Source organism: Hypanus sabinus, chromosome 5 (genome assembly GCF_030144855.1).
Source record: "Hypanus sabinus isolate sHypSab1 chromosome 5, sHypSab1.hap1, whole genome shotgun sequence".
Lineage (NCBI taxonomy): Eukaryota > Metazoa > Chordata > Chondrichthyes > Myliobatiformes > Dasyatidae > Hypanus > Hypanus sabinus.
In genome coordinates, this window is record NC_082710.1 from 30,892,972 (window position 1) to 30,913,051 (window position 20,080).

At 40.8% G+C, this 20,080-nt stretch overlaps 1 protein-coding gene across 4 annotated transcripts in view; it reads left to right on the forward strand.

Annotated features, from left to right (window-relative positions):
• LOC132394031 (casein kinase I) overlaps window positions 1-20,080 on the forward strand; it is a 232,976-nt gene that overhangs the window by 183,870 nt on the left and 29,026 nt on the right. For all 4 annotated transcript variants that reach the window (XM_059969665.1, XM_059969666.1, XM_059969667.1 and 1 more), the window contains exons 7-10: window positions 5,253-5,338; window positions 5,442-5,526; window positions 7,013-7,161; window positions 11,763-11,858. In XM_059969665.1, coding sequence (XP_059825648.1) covers window positions 5,253-5,338; window positions 5,442-5,526; window positions 7,013-7,161; window positions 11,763-11,858 — 416 coding nt within the window. The remainder of the gene's footprint in view (window positions 1-5,252; window positions 5,339-5,441; window positions 5,527-7,012; window positions 7,162-11,762; window positions 11,859-20,080) is intronic.

Genomic DNA, 20,080 nt, shown 5'->3' on the forward strand with positions numbered 1-20,080 from the left:
TTTTGATAGATAACAGAACTGTAGGATATCAATGAGAAAGGTTGTAAACTCTGGATTGTCATGAACTAGTGGGTTTAGGAGTGGAAGGCTTGGTCAGAGGCTGAAGGAAAGGTACAGTGTGGAGAGCTCCAGCATCCTTGTGACTGCTTCTATGGAAGAAGGAGCCTGTACAAATGTGAAGGTTGTGATTAAATGAGAAGCAAGATCAACATCCTAGTAGAGAGCAACACACACGCAAAATGCTGGAGGAATTCAGCAGGCCAGGCAGCATCTATGGAAAAGAGTAAACAGTTGATATTTCGGGCCGAGACTCTTCATCAGAACTGGAGATAAAAGGATGAGAAGTCAGAGTGAGAAGGTGGGGAGGGGGGGCAGAGAGTAAGAAATACAAGGTAGTAGGTGATAGGTGAAACTGGGCGTGGGAGAGTGGTTGAAGTAAAAAGCTGGGAAGTCAATTGGTGACAGAGATAAGGGGCTGGAGAAGGGTGAATCTGATCGGAGAGGACAGAAGGCCATAGAATAAAGGGAAGGGGAGGAGCACCAGAGAGAGGTGATGGGCAGGTAAGGAGATAATATGGAAACGGAAAAGGGTGTGGGGGGGGGGGTGGATTCGCGAAATCAATGTTCATAACATCAGGTTGGAAGCTACCCAGATCGAATATAAAGTGATGCTCCTCCAACCTGAGTGTGGCCTCATTGCAGCAGTAGAGGAGGCCATGGATTGACATTTCAGAATGGGAAGTGGAATTAAAATGGGTGAGCCATTGGGAGATCCCGCTTTTTCTGGAGGATGGAGTGTAGGTGCTTGGTGAAATAGTCTACTAATCTACATAGGGTCTCACTGATATACAGGAGGCCATGCTGGGAACACTGGATACTGTATATGACCCAAGCAGACTCACAGTTGAAGTGTTGCCTCACCTGGAAAGGCTGTTTGGGGCTCTGAATGGTAGTGATGGAGGAGGTGCAGGTGTAGCACTTGTTCCGCTTGCAAGGATAAGTGCCAGGAAGGAGACCGGTGGGAAGGGATGAATGGACAAGGGAGTCAAGTAGGGAACGAGCCCTGCGGAAAGTAGAAAGTGGGGGCTAGAAATTCGTCAAGGTGTATGAATGTTCTTGTTTAAAAATAAATGTATGTAATGTCACAATATTTATTAAAATAAAACTTTGGATACCCAACACAACTAGAGGATATCGTTAGGAAAGCCAATAAACTCTGGATTGCCATGAACTAATTATGATACTGAGACTTTCAACTTCCAAAATATGAACTGGGATTACCTGAGATGGTGGAGTTTTTGAGCTGTGTTCAGAACATCTTTTTGACACTGTATAGCTCAACAGAATAAGGAAAGAACATTACTGGACCTTTTCTTGGGAAATATAGGTAATCAGAATCAGATTTAATATCGCCAGCATATGTCATGAAATTTGTTAATTTTGCAGTACGGTGCAATACATGATAAATATAGAAATTAACACTGCATTACAGTGGGTATATATATGTATATTAAATAGTTAAGTTAAAATATGTACTACAAAGACAAATAATTTTTTTAAATTAGAGGTAGTATTCATGTGTTCAATGTCCATTTAGAAATCAAATGGCAGAGGGCAAGAAGCTGTTCCTGAATTGCTGAGTGTGTACCTTCAGGCTTCTGTACCTCCTGCCTGATGGTAACAGTGAGAAGAGGGCATGTCCCTGGTGGTGGGGGTCCTCAATGATGGATGCCGACTTCCTGAGGCACCGCTCCTTGTAGATGTCTTTGATACTGTGGAGGCTAATACCCAAGATGGAGCTGACTGATTTTACAACTCACTGCAGTAGCTCCCCCACACCTGCTGGTGATGCAGCCAGTCAGAATACTCTCCATCATACATCTGTAGAGGTTTTCGAGTGTGTTAAGCAACAAACTAGATCTCCTTCAACTCCTAATGAAATATAGCCATTGCCTTGCCTTCTTTATAGCTGTATTGATATGTTGCAGCCAGGTTAGGTTCTTAGAGATACTAACACCCCGGAACTTGAAACTGCTCACTCTCTCCACTTCTGATCCCTCTACGAGGATTGGTTTGTGCGCCCTCATTCTACCCTTTCTGAAGTCCACAGTCAGCTCCTTCGTCTTGCTGACATCGAGTACAAGGTTGTTTAGCTACGACACCATTCAACCATCTGGTATATTTTCGCTCCTGTACACCCTCTCATCACCACCTGAGATTCTGCCAACAATGGTTGTATCATCAGCAAATTTATAGATGGCATTTGAGTTTTACCGAGCCACACAGGCATAGGTGCAGAGAGAGTGGAGCAGTGGGCTAAGCCCATGTTCCTGTGGTGCGCCAGTGTTGATTTTCAGCAAGCTTGAGATGTTATTTCCAATCTGCACAGGTTGTGGTCCTCTGGTTAGGAAGGCAAGTGGAAGGAATGTTAGTGGAGAAGCATTTTAGAGATGGTCACTGTAATTCTGTGCATTTCCAAGTGTTTATGGAGAAAGATGAGTTATAAGCCAGGTGCAAAGGGGGAAAGCTCGAACAAGATGGGACCTGGCAAAATGAGAGAGATCCAAAGGACCAGCAATAGTGGGAATTCAGGGTCTTTGTGTTCCTGTAAAAGTGAAAGCCAAATGTAGCAGCTGCAAGGATGAGTAAGCTAAATAAAGGACTATAGATAGGGGAGCCTGTCAAGAGTATAAGAACTGTAAGGAGAAGCCAAAAAGGAAATTGGGAAGCATGCAATATCACTGGTACACTTGGGTGAAGGCAAATCCAAAGGTGTTTTATAACTATACTAAGGACAAGAGAAGAACCAGGGAAAAGGTTAAGTACAGCAAGGGTAATCTTTGCATGGAACGACAAGGGATAGGAGATGTCTTAAATGAATATTTTTTTCATTGGTATTCACAAAGAAAACTGAGTTAGTAGCTGGAAAATTTAATGACTGGGAAGAGGAGATTCTGATGCAAGTCTACAAAGGTAGAAAGGTTCTTAATGCCTTAGTGGGCTTAAGGGTGGATGAAAGGAGATATTTCCCTTGACTGGGTTTCTTAACAAACAGGAGCCACAGTTTGCAAATAAGGGCAAAGCTACTGACTGAAATGTGGAGTAATTTCTTCACTTGGAAAATGATGAACTGTTGATAGGAAATCTGATCATTGAAAACAGGAAATAATCATGAGCTTATTTTTCAAATGAGGAAAGAAATAGAATGTGCGTTTTGTGTTAATGACCTTTCATCATCAATTGAAATAAATCTAAGTGCAGGGCAGGGAGGAGAGAACAAAGGGAGAGATCAAAGGTAAAGTAGTCGCTGATAGAGATTGGAAAGTGATAATTGAAGAAGTGGGAGAGTAAAGGTCTGTGTGGAGGAAGAATAAATGGCAGTTGAGTGAAATCTGAAATACTGGAGGACAGAGGAGCAGCGAATGTGATGTGTAAGACTGGAATGATGTGGTATCTGAAACCCATTTCATTACGGAGGATGTAATACATGAAAAAAGGTTCTCTTCCAACAGCTTGTTGCAACAGTTTAGGGTGTCGAAAACATCAATACTGAAATCGGTATTGGATGGAAAATAAACGTAAAATAGCAACTGGAAGTGGAGAATGTTTTTTGAGCTGCAAACAATTCAACCAGCCTGCATTTGGTTCATCATCTATGGAGGTGTCAACTTTGGGAACAAGTACTGCAGGATGCTAAATTGGAAACTGAAGCAGCCAAAAATAGTGTTGGTGGTCCTGGGTGGTAGAAATTAAAATGGAAGACTTTGATCTCTTATGCATGGAAAATTGTGACGAGAAGGGGATAATGATGGAGATGGGAGAACAGATTGACGTGTCCTGGATGGAAAATCCTTTTGGAGTGGTGAAAGTTGAAAGAGGAGAGTAGTGACTTCACTTTGGAGATGTCCAGGGTTGCAGCAAGTAATCTGAATGAAAAAGGTTAGGATGAAGGAAACTCATTCTTGTTCCTGGTGGAAGCTGAGAAGGGATGGAAGTATGAGAAATGGTAGACTCACATTTGAAGTGTATGTCTTTGGTGAAAATGGGTCAGCCATAGCTAGAAGCTGGAAGTTGTTAAGATTTTTGAAGAGCTAGGTTTATTGATGTGAATAAACAATTCAAAGAGAAAGGAATAGATTCAGGGTAGGAAGATGAGTTCCCAGGGACAAGTCAAGATGGATCTCCTGGACGATTGAACATGTGGATGTAAAAGGAAATGTGGTTGGGTTTGGAGAAAGTGGGATGAGCCAAGAGCAAAATTGAGGGTCAGGACTAATTCCACCAGATAGAGGAGGGCGGTAGTGGAGGGAAACTAGTAGATCTGTTGTTTAGAAAGAAGTCTTCTTGATGGGGATAGAAGTGTATAAAGACTGGATATCAACAGTGAAAATTAGTATTTTAAAATATGTTGGACTTCTTTATGGCCTGAGTTGAGCAATTAAGTTTCTCCCCCCCCACCCAAATCTACTTTTCTGGTGATCTGTAACTGTATTTAATAAAGTCACGGGAAACTTGTGCAAACTGAGAGTCTGTACTCATTGTTTTTGCAAGATCAAAATCTCTGGCAAACATTGAATCTTTGAAGCGATCAAGTAAAACAGACCTCAGGAATGATAGAAAAGTATTTTGTGGGCCGTATCTTTGCCAGCTGAACAGTAGAGTAGCTTGGTATAAAAGCTGGAATTAATTATTAAAGGCTACAAAATGTATGTAAGTATATTAGATTTCAAACTGATTGACTAGATTGAAGAAAAATCTTTAAAAAGTGGTATCACCAACATCTCGAAAATGGGGAGTAAAATTTGGCAAAGTGCAAACCTGACAACTGGCCAATCAAGCCCTGTTCGTGTCCAGTGAGATGATATAAAATTACCCTCCTTTTCATGCAGAATCTCTGGTTCTCCTGGCATGGAGTAGAGACCTGAATGTTGGAATTGAAAGGGAAGACCCATTTTAGAAGTCTATCAGCTTTATCCACAAGGGTCTGAGTTTAATGACCCCAACCTTTTTTAAGTGATGGGTTTAAGTATCAGCATCAGAATGCAACAAAACTGAGTGCATAGATTAATTTCAAAATAATACTTTATTCTACCAGTATAGTGAGATCTGTTCTACATTTTAGTTTTATTCTTAGGGCTTCACTGAACTTTCATTAAAAGACTGCTGTTTCATGTTTTGTATCTGAAACAAAGATATTATAGCAAATTTAAAACAAGAAAAAAGATTTTTAATAGTTTTTAATTAATTTCCAGAACAAAGCAGAAGAGACGACTTAGAAGCATTAGGTCACATGTTCATGTATTTCCTTCGTGGCAGTCTTCCTTGGCAAGGCCTAAAGGCAAGTTTCTCCTCCCCCTACTCTTCTTATACTCAAAATTGCTAACTGCAGCTAAATATTGCCTTGGAAACACAGTTGGTGAAAATTTATTGTCTCTTTTCAGGCGGACACATTAAAAGAAAGATATCAGAAGATTGGGGACACCAAGCGGGCGACACCTGTCGAAGTGTTATGTGAAAATTTTCCAGGTAATTGGAGAGCTTTGGAGTCTCCAAACATCTTGCTCCCATTTCAGTGCCTTAAGTTGATTGATTTACTTCAGCAACATTTTTTTCACTGCAATGGGCAGTAGTTTGCGAGTTGTTTAATCAAATGCTACTGATATGATGGGATACCATTGCTATTCTTTAAGAGATGGGAAGATGAATACATAATATTTTAATCATACTATTTGTATGGAGCAAATATTAGTGTGTTTTAGGCTTGATTTTTTTTCAGGTGTTAAGATGAATTTTAACAACTGTTTTTCTGGTGTTCCTTTAATCTTGGGTATGTGGATCTAAAGATGCTGATAGCATCTGAAAGCAATGTGCAATGGTGTTTCTTCTATAAGTTTAATCACTGTTCAAATTTTCAGTCAATCAAGTACCACTACCAGAGCAACATAATCGGCAGGGTATGTGTTCCACCAAAAAATAACTGAAGACAAGCTGTCAGGGTTACAAAGTTGAAGTACCAGAAGATTGTAATGTTCTAGATCAAACTTACTTACTGCCTGTTTCACCACTGACGTTAGGGCAGCCATGAAGGTCCTCCATCTCTCTCTGTCCTTGACCATTTTTATTGTGCCCCAGATGTGGTTCAGGATCCTGAGTCGAACACAGATTCTGCAATGCTGTTTGCATAATGGGTTTTTTTTTTGGGATCTGTCAGGGTTGTTAGTTCTGAGCTTAACCCCCAAACCTAGAACCCGATTGACCACTCTCAATCTGGCTACCACCCTCTGACTTGTTTGGCATGAGTAAACCTACCAAGAGTTAAAGGCACAAGGCCCTGACTCCAGCCAGCGTTTCTCTGTGGATCATTGAGGCATCAAGACTCCAGCCCCCTATGGCAAGGTTGTGGTCCTCTTGGTACAAGCACTCAGAAAAAGAAACAGTTCAGAATTTGAGTTTCATATTATTTGCTCTCTCATGGATTTGTGTACACAGACTCAATATTAATGTTCACTCAGTTTAATGTGGATTTTAAATTTAGCTTTCAAGTAGTTACTGTTTGCAGAGGGCTTGAAATTAGTACTGATTTTTTTGTGTTGGTTCACTGCCAACAAATTTTGTTTCACGTAGTGTAACAATCTCTGTACTGGCTAGATGTTTTCATAGGTGCTATTTCCTCCTCTTATATGTGCACTGGCCTTAAAATAATTTATTATTTTCTATACAATTCTGTTATTTCATGTTAAGTGCTTTTGAAACACTTTTTTAAAATCAGCATAACCACTTGTGAATTTAATTTTAAAATAATTTCTGTGGCAATATTTTGGTACAAATAATATAATGTTCGACCAGTGAAGGACTAATCTTTGGACAAATACTTCTTGGTAAAAATAGCAACATAATAAATTGAATTCATTAAAACTGTAGCAGTTTTTCTCCACAGACATTTTAGAAGTACATTTTTTATTAATTCCAGCATTACTGTTTAAATGTTGAAATTAAAATTTTATGTTTGTAGAAGAGATGGCTACGTACTTGCGTTATGTAAGAAGGTTGGACTTCTTCGAGAAACCAGACTATGATTACCTAAGGAAGCTCTTCACGGACTTATTTGATAAGAAAGGTTACATGTTCGATTATGAATATGACTGGATCGGCAAACAACTTGTAAGATTAAAAATCACATCACTTTATCATGTTTCTTTTTGTTTAATGAATATAGTTTCTATGAAATCAGAATGCTACAAGTCCCTAAGTATCAGTGGATAGACTAAAATCAGCATATAAAATTTCTTGACTTCCGTCCAAATGTACGAATGAGCTGTCTTACGAACTGTTAGGATAAGATGCAACTTGGGAATATTTGAAAGACATTTGGAAAAGGAGGAAAATCCTTTTTTCTGTGTCCAGTGTTGGAACAAGTGATTAGCCAAGCTGTTTTGCCAGGGGCAGAAGTAGGAGTTCAGGGCTATATTGAAGATCATGGCCTCTGGTAATAATCTCAATGTGCAAAAAGGCTGATCTTGTGTATTTAATTTGTGCAATTTGTTGAACCTATTGACCTGCTGAAATTTTATGTAAATAGTTAATGGTGTTTATTCTACTTACTGTTCAAAATATTAATCTGAGTACAAATTTAGGAATACCCATAGTTTACCTGTGATCGGTGTAATGTAAATGGTCTTTTCTGCAATAATCTTTGCTCCGAATCCCAGTTGTGTATCACCATCTCTTGTTATGAGCAGCTCAAACTGAAAATTTTCATTTAAAAATTTTAATTGCTCTATTCCCTAGATGTGTCGCACTTTCTCCTTGAGATGTTATTCCTTCTCATTTTCTTTTTTCCTCTATTAAATAATTCATCATGTTTGGTGATTTCCCTTTTCTCCTATCTACCTCTCTTCTGAGGTCTCTGTCCACCCCCTACCCCATTATCATTCCCAAAGCAGCAAGTCAATACAAAGCCTCACATTTCCTAGATGTTGGAGTCTTTCTGTAACATTTACATGCAATAATTTAGTTTTGCCACTTCCTTAATTCATTTCCACCCAATTCCAAAAGACCATAAGACATAGGAGCAGAAGTAGGCCATTGGCCCATCAAGTCTGCTCCACCCTTCAGTCATGGCTGATCCTTTTTTGTTAATCTCCTCGTCAACCCCTGTTCCTGACCTTCTCCCCGTCGCCTTAGATGCCATATCCAATCAAGAACCTATCAATTTCTACCTTAAGTATACCCAACTCTTTGAGAAATGTGGTACTTCCTTTTTGCTTCCACCATCTGTGAAATTCTCAGTCTAAGACTTGACATCTTCCACGTACCATAATTCCTTCATTGCCAACTATTTCCTTCATTGTGCTCTCAGGTCCTTCCTTGCAGTGATTCTCAATAAAACGACCATGGTCCTTTGAGATTTACTTTTCTCCTGAAGAACAAAATAGATCTTCAGTTAATTTAAAATATTTGTTAATTGTGCTATTTCAGTGAATTATTTGCCATCCACAGGGCAATAGCTTTTGTCTTTGCCAAAGCTCCAGGATGGAAAACTCAAAACTGAGTAAGTCATCAAGAAAATTGTAAGCAAAATTGAGGTTTAGTTTCTTAAAAATGAACTCCAGCACAGTCACACACTTTTGTTATTTGCTACCAATTTTAAGATTTCTGCCTTGTAATCCTTTTTAACAGTGAAACTGACCCTAGAATACCTTTGATGATTTTTTTTCAGAAAGTAAAAATAATCTTATAAATTATTTATTTTTACTCTTTCAAATGGCCTTTAGAATACTTGCAACCATTAAAGGAAGATTACCATTTACATAACGCTTTTATTTGGTCTCTGGGGAACGTCTTAACGCGATTCACATATCTTGAAGTGCAGTACCTATTACTTTTGGAGAATTCTGGTAGCTAATTTGCATTGAGAAGGTTTCTGTAAACATTAGTGCATTGAAAGTTCAGCTAATTGTTTATATGGTCACTTGGATGGTGTAAAGTCATTGAAGAAGCAGAGAACTGTCTGTTCTTTGTCTGGTAGTCCCTGAAGTCCCAGTATTGATTGCATTGAGGATGTCAGTTTGTCTCCTTGTTTTTCTAGTGATGCTGGTTCAGCTATTGTAGTTGGGGAATTTAAGTTAAAGTAAGTAAATAAATTGGGAAATAAAGCTAGGCTCAGTAATAATAACCATTCAACTGTCAGTTTCCTTAAAAATGTATTTAGTTTACTAACATCCTGTGGGGAAGGAAATTTACCATTCTTACCCAGTCTGTCCTATATGATTACAGATCATTTAGTCTGGTTGATTCTTAACTATCTTGTTGAGGGCAGTAAGTGATAAACTATAAATAACAGCCTTTGCTGTAATATCAACATCTTTGGAGTAAATAAACAGGAAATTCCTCTGGACTCTTCACTGTCCATCAGAAATAATTGGTTGCATTTACTTCAAGACTGTTAGTCCTGGTGGGGCACGGGCCACTGACAGCAGCTTGTCAGAGTCCACTATCCTGGGCCAGTCTTTCAAGCGGGCCCATCTTCAAAGATCCTCCTCCTCTCGGGGATGAGGACTTTGGAACTTCTATTGGCGTTTCTGTAGCTCTGGGTTTTTAACAGGGTGAAGTTGCTAGCCCCATGCCCAACCTTCCTCCTTTCGCAGCCAAGCTTGAGACCATCCATGGTTGAGGTTCAGTTGAATACCTCAATTAAAGTATATCTTTACTATATGTTATGCTGCAAGGTTAAACCTTTCTATTTATTTCGATTTCCCTTAGTCTTGCAAGGAAGGAATACCTTTAAACAGTGTCTTCCACAATATCTAAATACCACTTCACAGCCAATTGTATGCTTTTAAATTAGAGCTACTGTTGCATGGCAGAGAAGCTTGATAGTCATTTTGTACAATGCAGGATGTCAGCACATTGCGATTATTTCCTAGCCTCCTTTAACTAGGTCCAGTGTTGTTTCTTCACAGCCTGTGAGAGCAGGCTCAGTTTAATATTGGCCTCCATTTAAGTCAAGAATTATCCTGGGAATGAAGGGGTTAATGTATGAGAGCTCTTGCTCTGGGCTTGTACTTGCTGGAGTTTAGAAGAACGGGGAGGAGGTGGTGTGGGAATCTCATTGAAGCCTATTGAATTTTGAAAGGCCTAGTTAGAATGGATGTGGAGAGGACGTTTCTTATATTTGGGGAATCAAGGACCAGAGGGCAGAACTTTAGAATAGAAGGACATCTCTTTAGAACAGAGATGATGAGGAATTACTTTAGCCAAAGTGTGGTGAATCTGTGGAGTTCCATTGCCTCATACGGCTGGGGAGGTCAAGTCACTGGGTATATTTAGGCCATTGACATAAGAGCAGAGTGAGGCTATTTGGTGCAATGAATCTGCTCTACTATTCCATTGTGACTAATTTATTCACCCTCTCACGCCCCCCCCCCCCATCCTCTTATCTTCTCCCTATAACCTTTGATTCCCTGACTAATCAAGAATCTTATCAACGTTAATTTTAAATATGCTCACCAACTTGGCCCCCTCATCCATCTGTGGCAATACATTCCACAGATTCACAACTTTCTGGCTAAATAAATTCCTCCTTATTTCTGTTCTAAATGGGTGTTCCTCTTTTCTGGGACTGTGCCCTGTGTTTTCTGGACTCACCTACTATAGGAAAATCCTGTCCACATCCACTTTATCTAGACCTTTCGATATTTGATAGCTTTCAATCTGATTAACTCTTTCATTCCTGAAATCATTCATGTGAGCCTCCTCTGGGCTTTGTCCAATGCCAGCACACCTTTTAGAAAAAGGGACCAAAACTTCTCATAATACTCCGTGAAGTCCGATCAATGCCTTATAAAGCCTCAGCATTACATCCTTGCTCTTGTATTATTGTCCTCTTGAAATGAATGCGAGCATTGCATGTGTCTTCCTTACCATCAACTCAACCTACAAGATAACCTTTGGGGAATCCTGCATTCTGATTTTTGAATTTTCTCCCTGTTGGAAAGTAGTCTATCCTTTTATTCCTTTCCCAAAGTGCATGAGAACACTTCCCAAGACTGTGTTCCCTCTGCTACTTCTTTGGTTGTTTTTCCAAATCTGTGCAAGTCCTTCTGCAGACTCATAGCTTCCTCGACACTACCTGCCCCTCCATCTGTCTTTCAATCGTGCACAAACTTGGACACAAAACCATCAATTCAGTCATCCAGATCATTGGCCTATAGCGTGAAAAGAAGTGGACCCAGCGCCAACCTACTGCTGGGCACTGCCAGTTGCTGGCAGCCAACAGAAAAGACCCCCTTTTGAAGGGGAGGCGGCAGGAGAATGGGGCTGGAAGAGATGATAAATCAGCTGTGAAGCCCTATATTCATGGTGAAGCCCTATAAGGGCTGAATGGCCTAATTCTTCTCCAGTGTCTTCTGGTCTTGTATGTTAGCCTGCAGAAGGCATGTGGCATTAACTATTTTGATATTGTACTGTGCAGTGGAGCATCTTCAGGCTCCGATGAAAGAACTGTACTGCAGTAAAGAAAGGTACATTGTTTATTCTTCATGCTCTAATTTGCCTCCAAAATTATTAATTATTTACTGATGAAGGGGACTTGGCACATTTCACTGTTTTAATGCTGCTGTTATTGGGTGAAGTTGATTTCTGTTTATGGGACAATAGCTGTATTGTGTATTACTAGTGGAAGAACAGTGCTTAATTAAATATTCCAATACAGTTCAACTACCTTTATTTCAGAACATAAGGTCATTTCTTCTTAATTACAGCCCACTCCAGTTGGTTCGATTCATACAGATAATGCTCTCACAACAGTGAACAGAGATAGTCATCAACACAGGGATAGGACACAAGCCAAAAATCAGGTGCGTTTACCATGTGGGATACTATATTTCCGGGTGCAATAGAATTTATTTAAGCTGCTTTCAGAAAATAAAGTTATGTTTTTGCTGGTTTTACTTAAGCTTTAGTTTTACTTGTTCTGTTGACTTTGATTGTAATTCTCTGGAGTTAACAATACCAAAAAAACAAGCTGGATGAATATGTAATAGTCAGGGAAGAATCTTCTTGCTATTGGCCTTAGTAGCAATATTATAATAGTGTTTACATTGACTGCTCAAGATTTGAATGTTAGGAGCTTATAGGTTTCATTAGGTATATTCAATGTCAGAGAAATGTATACATGAATTTTTTTTTTGCAAACGTCCACGAAAACAGAGTGTCCCAAAGAATGAATTACAGTTAAATATTAGAATCCCAAACCCCCTTACCCAGGCCTCCCCCATGCAGAAGCAGCAGCAAAGCAGTGATTGCTCCCCTCCCCCAACAGCAAAAAAGCATCAGCGTCCTCCACTGACCACTCAAGCATACAGCAAAACATTAATAAAGATGCAGGCTGCAGTACCCCAAAGACTACTCATTCACCTGGTTTTTGGCATACCACAATCTCTCTCTCTTTCTCTCTCTCTCTCTCCCTCCCCCCTTCTCTCTCTCCCCTCTCTCTCCCCTCTCTCTCCCCTCTCTCTCCCCTCTCTCTCCCCTCTCTCTCCCCTCTCTCTCCCCTCTCTCTCCCCCCTCTCTCTCCCCCCTCTCTCTCCCCCCTCTCTCCCCCCTCTCTCTCCCCCCTCTCTCTCCCCCCTCTCTCTCCCCCCTCTCTCTCCCCCCTCTCTCTCCCCCCTCTCTCTCCCCCCTCTCTCTCCCCCTCTCTCTCCCCCCTCTCTCTCCCCCCTCTCTCTCCCCCCTCTCTCTCCCCCCTCTCTCTCCCCCCTCTCTCTCCCCTCTCTCTCCCCCCTCTCCCTCCCCCCTTCTCTCTCCCCCCCTCTCTCTCCCCTCTCTCTCCCCTCTCTCTCCCCTCTCTCTCCCCTCTCTCTCCCCTCTCTCTCCCCTCTCTCTCCCCTCTCTCTCCCCTCTCTCTCCCCTCTCTCTCCCCTCTCTCTCTCCTCTCTCTCCCCTCTCTCTCCCCTCTCTCTCCCCCCTCTCTCCCCCCCTCTCCCCCCCCTCCCCCCTCTCCCCCCTCTCTCTCCCCCTCTCTCCCCCCTCTCTCTCCCCCTCTCCCCCTCTCTCCCCCTCTCTCCCCCCTCTCCCCCCCTCTCCCCCCTCTCCCCCCTCTCCCCCCCTCTCCCCCCCTCTCCCCCCCTCTCCCCCCCTCTCCCCCCCTCTCCCCCCCTCTCCCCCCCTCTCTCCCCCCCTCTCTCCCCCCCTCTCTCCCCCCTCCCCTCTCTCCCCCCCTCTCTCCCCCCTCCCCTCTCTCCCCCCCTCTCTCTCCCCCCCTCTCTCTCCCCCCCTCTCTCTCCCCCCCTCTCCCCCCCCTCTCCCCCCCCTCTCCTGCCCCTCTCCCCCCCCTCTCTCCCCTCTCTCTCCCCCCTCTCTCTCCCCCCCTCTCTCCCCCCTCTCTCTCCCCCCTCTCTCTCCCCCCTCTCTCTCCCCCCCTCTCTCTCCCCCCTCTCTCTCCCCCCTCTCTCTCCCCCCTCTCTCTCCCCCCTCTCTCTCCCCCCTCTCTCTCCCCCCTCTCTCTCCCCCCTCTCTCTCCCCCCTCTCTCTCCCCCCTCTCTCTCCCCCCTCTCTCTCCCCCCTCTCTCTCCCCCCTCTCTCTCCCCCCTCTCTCTCCCCCCTCTCTCTCCCCCCTCTCCCCCCCCCCTCTCTCTCCCCCCCCAATAAGGGAAAAAGAGCTATCCCCTTTCACAGCAAGAGGGGAATTGTAACAAATAACTCATTGATTTATGCTGTTTTGAAGTCTGTTACATCACTTTTTCTGAGTCCTGTGCCCAAAGAACTTAGGTCTCTGGGCACATAACCAGCAGCTAGCCGCTGCTTCTGATCGTCCATGTTCTCCCAGGACACATCAGGCAGCAGCACCAGCCTTGAATCAGTCTCTCTCCAGAGCCACGAAAAACCGGAACCCTGAAGGCACGCTGGCCTTCCAGGACGCGTCCTTGGGATATTGAAAAGCAGCTGGTTGTGAGGCCCAGAGAGCGGGTCCCATTCCCACAACGAACTCAAGAGTGTAACTCCAGGTCTGGATCTTCAAAAGAACCTTGAAAGGGGGAAAAAAAAATGATATCAAAGATAGGAATAGAGCTGTTTCCAAAGATGCAAGCAAAGGAGTCATCATTTAGCGCCATCATAACTAAGCTCCACTCTCCATTTATGTCAGATGAGCAGCGAACTATTTGAAACCGAAAATAAAAATTCATTAAACTGAACTGTCTCTCAATACATGTGTCACATAATCTGAAACTTGTGTAGATAAATTATATTCCAGCAGGAGTCCTGCATATAATCACAAAGCACAAGAAGGAACATCAGAAGTAGATTTGGGAATAGAAGCAGGTCTGGAATTAATGTGAGGGTTGTCATAAGGGAGAAAGACTCAGCATTGGGGTCAGGTTATTAAACTTGGGTTTAGAAATTGAGAAGAGCCACAGAATAAAGATTGAAGACATTACAGATTGGGGTGAGGAGAATGAGTCAGGTTGTGGACCAGGACCTTTCAGAATGAGAGGGGTTTGACGCCTCTTGATTGATATGCTGGGACTGCTCAATGACAGGTGGCGTGTGAATCTCCTGATAGAATTTCTAGATTTTCCCCAGGAAAGGAGCTTTGTTCAGTTATGGGTGGCACTGGATGGGTTTCTGACATGGGAAAACTTCACAAATAGAAGGACAATTTACTGCCAGAAATGTAGAACTGAAATTACAGCATGGCATGATTTAACGTGGAAATCATTGTAATGAAATTCTGCTCCTGAAGGAAATGATTTTCATATGTATACAGTTGAAAATCAAAGTGCTACCTATTTTAATTTCTTACCAATTTTATAGAGGAAAGCTCTTGTGCAATCAGAAGACCAGGAAATGACTTTATCTTAGTGTAGCCTTTCACAGCGTGTATTTGTAAGATTGTACAGCATTCAATTCAAGGCAGATGAACAATTCTAAGCTGTATTTTCAGTGGTGTTGCCTATCCAGCTGACAGACCGATGGTTCATTACAATAAATGTAAAGAATCCACCAGTATAATATACAAAGATTGGCCATCTGCATTATTTCCAAGTGCTGTTTGAGTCACTTCATGTACATTGAGAATCCAACTCAAGACTGCTGAGACAGGTCAGGTAAACCAGCACATAGTATTTAATTTGTGTCTTTTCCCTTTCCCAAATGTGACTTGTTAATAGGTTGGCTACGCTGTAAATATTGTTCATTTGTTCTTGTATTCGACTAGGCCAAAAGTCCATCGCCGCAACCTGATTGAAATTTCATTTTTTTTTCCAAGTGATTTTGTAGTTGTAACAAATTTGTTGTTTTACATTTCAATGAATGAATATCTTAATATATAATCTTCTATATATATATAAACCTTGATAGTTACTTTTGTTGTTACCAAGAATTCACTGAGTCACCCACTGATTTATTTTTTCACAGACTCATTGTATGAGTTTTAGTTTTTTTTAAATTAATTGCTTGTGGAGTATCTGCAAATGGAGGAAATTAACTGCTAGCTTGTGAGGCCCTAAGCAAGGTTATAAAGCTCATAATTGAGAAAATGTTTTCCCTGTCATTTGGAGCTATAAAGGGGAAAACTTGAAATGTGACACCAAAATAATTACAATAACAGAACTGAATATCTAACTTTTCAAGATTTTCGTTTTAGTTCCTATGTTTGTTCAAATTAAAGAACAGGGCATTGTCATAAAATGTCTGCAAATTCTTTTGACAATAAATTATGTTCAGCAATGAAATAGCTCTGCTTGTACAAGCAGATGCTGTCATTACTCTAAACAAGCACTATCCAGTTATCCAGTAAGCAGTGCCAGTTGCCGTATAGAATGAAAATGCCAGCTCATTTAATTACTGTGTACGTCATTTATTCTGCCCAAAAATGCTTGAAAGATCAGTTAGAAATTGGTTACAATCCTGTAATAGAGACTTCAGTTATCTTTCAGTTTAGTGTAAAGATGTCATTCATTCATTTTGCATAAAAATGAACACTATTTGTTGGACTTACCAATGCCATCATGGCTACTTCTAATAAATGTCATTACCAGCATTTTCCTAATCTTTACAGCATAGTACTGTAGTAAGCAAAGCAGCAATCATGGAACCTTGGCTATAACTTTTATGATTAACTGTCAAGTTTTAGAATGAATGTCGTCTGAATTAATGTCACATTTCCTTTAAAAGTAAAAACCTGAGCGCAATAGTAATCAAGGAAAATGAAACATGTAATTCTGGTTTTAAAAGGCAAGTCAGTTCTGCAATGTTTAATAGACATTTAAGAAAATAAAAAAAGTTTATATGGATTTTAAAGAGATATTTGATAAAACATGCCATAAAAATCTTACTCAGTTGGTTCAAAGATAGAAAACAGTAAGTAAAGATGTCTTATTTTAATTGAGAAGATAGTCACTGATATCACCCAAGATTTTCAAATTCTTGTTTTCCATTCTTGTGTAGGGCTGGTATTCAAAGTGAGAGATTATAATGCGGTGGATTCCAGTTAATTTGGACCCATTGGGACCAGCATATATTGGCCTAATTAAGCGACTGTCCCGATTAGCCAAAGATTCATGGAAATAGTTAAAAAGCTATAAAAAAAGACAAATTACCATTTAACTGGGTAATAAATTGTGTTTAAATGAAACATAGAACAAACTAGGACACTGCCAATACTACTACAGTACTATGAAACTATGAATTCCTAATAGTTAAATATAGGAATTCATTCAGTGTATGCTGCCTTGTTTTGAGTAACTGTAAATGAACAAAATCAGCACAGACACTTGGTACATATAATGGTCTGCCTTCAAACAATGCTTTTGGTTCAATGCTCCAAATATTTGTTTTCATTGTAACATTGAAGATGATTGTCCATACTTTCAAATTCTTTGTAGGTCCTGATTTGCTGAAGTTTTGTCCTGTTTTGTTTTCACTCTCAGCATCTCCTAGTCTGAGTACTTGAAACCACGATGAGAAAAACAATTCTGAATTGTCTGTTGCTTACTTCTTGATGACTATCAGTGACAAATATCACTGCTTTTTAAACATAAACAGATGCAACCTGCATTATTTGAAACCTGTTCGCTTTAAGCATAGTGTAGTGTCTTAATGGCCACACGAGTGCACGCGACTGACATTAATTAGAAACAGTTTGGCAACAGTCCCCTAACGCAACTAAGCAACAAAATGCCCAAAATAAATGAAGGGAATCAGGACATTTTCTCAATTAGATTTCATTACTTAAGAGCTGTCCCGATTAACCAATGGCCCAATTAACTGGAATTCATTGTATTAATATTGTCATATTTTAAGATTTATTGTGAGTACGATTTTAGTATTATTTAGACAAGTCAGATTGGATAAATGCTTTGATTCTTGAGTTGCTTACTTTCTGGTATAGGGGAGTTCAGGGGTCGGTCTTCCTCAAAGATTTTAACTTTGGAGTAATTTTCCAAACTGAACTGAAGCTGATTTTTGCTTAACGCTTTTCCAGCTGAGAGCCAATTTACTCGCTGTTCTAAGAAGGGCCGGTAACTTTCTCAGATGTGGAAATGAGGCTCCAGAAGCTCCAACCAGTAGGCTGATTAGGAACTGCATTATAGTTTCCATTCCTGCGATGATTCGAAATCGGATTCAATATCTATATGTCCTGAGTAGGAAGTGTGAATGCTGATGCTAATCCAAACATAAATTTCCTTAAGTAGGGCCATGAGGTGCAAGACTAACTCACATGCATTTTTTTAGAAAGGGGAAGTACTAATATTTAGTGTAATCAAAATTAGAGATTTTCCTCCTCCCCCCGCGCCATAAGGACTTAAAAGGGAGAAACTATTTCTGTTTGTAGCACAAACTTGAAAGTATTGCCGAAAGAGTAGAGGGGAGAAATTTAGTTAGGACATGTTTCAAGGAAATTGAATGCCATGTCAAAAACTTTGACTAACCAAAATTATTAGTTGTTTGTCAATCAGGTGCATTTTGGGAAGTTAAATTAGGCCAGGCAGGACATGGACAGTGAATGGCAGAGCTCTGGGAAATCTTGTTCAGCAACAAGAATTTGGGGTGAAATACATCATTCCCTTGACGGTGGTGACACTGGTAGACAGAGCGATGGTGATGATATGTGGTATGATTGCATTCATTGGTTGAGGCAATTAGGACAGGACTTGTGACATCATGTTAGAGTTGTAGAGGTATTGGTTAAGTTGCACTTGGAGTATTGTGTGCAGTTCTGCTTGTCGCATTTTTGGATGGTTGTCATTAGGCTAGAGAGGGTGCAGAAAAGATTCACAGAAATGCTGCCAGGACTGGAGGGCTTGGATTACAAGGAAAGATTGGATTGGCCTGATGGTTTTCCCTGAAATAAAGGAAGATGAGGGTGACTTTATCACGGTTTATAGAATAAAGTGGGGGCATAGATGGGGTACTTCACAGGACATAAGGTAAGAGGAAAGATATCAAGGGGATCTGAGAGTGGTGGCAATGTGGAGCAAGTTGCAGGAAGAAATGGCAGAGGTAGGTATAATTAAAATGTTCAGAAGACATTTGGAAAGGTTCATGTGTGTTCAAGGTTTAGAGTGATGTGGACATGAAAAGAAGAAATGCCACTTCAAGGAAAATTTAGTGAAAAGATGATTCCCACTGATCTGTAATATTGAGATTCTGCTCAATAAAAATAGTGCAACACAGCAGTTTTATACTTTCTAGTTTACTAGAGCAGAAACAATGCTTTTGCAACATTTTGTTTGAAAAGAACATGCTAAATTTTATTTTTCAGAAGGACTGTAGAATTTTGAGTCCTGAATACTTAACAATTTGCAGCATTATTGTAAACTTGTAGAAATTTACAATAACTGAACATTATGAATTGCTATATATTGCTCATGTGGTTCCATTGTTTAAAAAGGGTTCTAAGAGTAAACCTAGCAATTATAGGCCTGTCAGTTTGACATCAGTGGTGGGTAAGTTAATGGAAAGTATTCTTAGAGATGGTATATATAATCATCTGGATAGACAGTGTCTGATTAGGAACAGTCAACATGGATGTGTGCGTGGAAGGCTATGTTTGACAAATCTTACTGAATTTTTTGAAGAGGTTACGAGGAAAGTTGATGAGGGTAAAGCAGTGGATGTTGTCTATATGGACTTTAGTAAGGCCTTTGACAAGGTTCAGCATGGAAGGTTAGTTAGGAAGGTTTAATCGTTAGGTATTAATATTGAAATAGTACAATGGATTCAACACTGGCTGGATGGGAGATGCCAGAGAGTAGTGGTGGATAACTGTTTGTTAGGTTGAAGGCCGGTGACTAGTAATGTGCCTCTGGGATCTGTATTGGGTCCAATGTTGCTTGTCATATACATTAATGATCTCGATAATGGGGTGGTAAATTGATTAGTAAGTATGCAGATGAACTAAGGTAGGTGGCGTTGTGGATAATGAAGTAGGTTTTCAAAGCTTGCAGAGAAATTTAGGCCAGTTAGAAGAGTGGGCTGAACGATGGCAGATGGAGTTTAATGCTGATAAGTGTGAGGTGCTACATTTTGGTAGGAATAATCCAAATAGGACATACATGGTAAATGGTAGGGCATTGAAGAATGCAGTAGAACAGAGTGATCTAGGAATAATGGTACATAGTTCCCTGAAGGTGGAATCTCATGTGGAAAGGGTGGTGAAGAAAACTTTTATGCTGGCCTTAATAAGTCAGAGCATTGAGTATAGGAGTTGGGGATGTAATGTTAAAATTGTACAAGGCATTGGTAAGCCGAATTTGGAGTATTGTGTACAGTTCTGGTCACTGGATTATAGGAAAGATATCAGCAAAATAAAGAGAGTACAGAGAAGATTTACTGGAATGTTACCTGGGTTTCAGCAGCTAAGTTACAGGAAAGGCTGAACAAGTTAGGTCTTTATTCTTTGGAGTGTAGAAGGTTGAGGGGGGACTTGATAGAGGTATTTTAAATTATGAGGAGGATAGATCGAGTTGATGTGGATAGGCTTTTTCCATTGAGAGTAGGGGAGATTCAAACAAGACTTGAGTTGAGAGTTAGGGGGCAAAAGTTTAAGGGTAACACGAGGGGGAATTTCTTTACT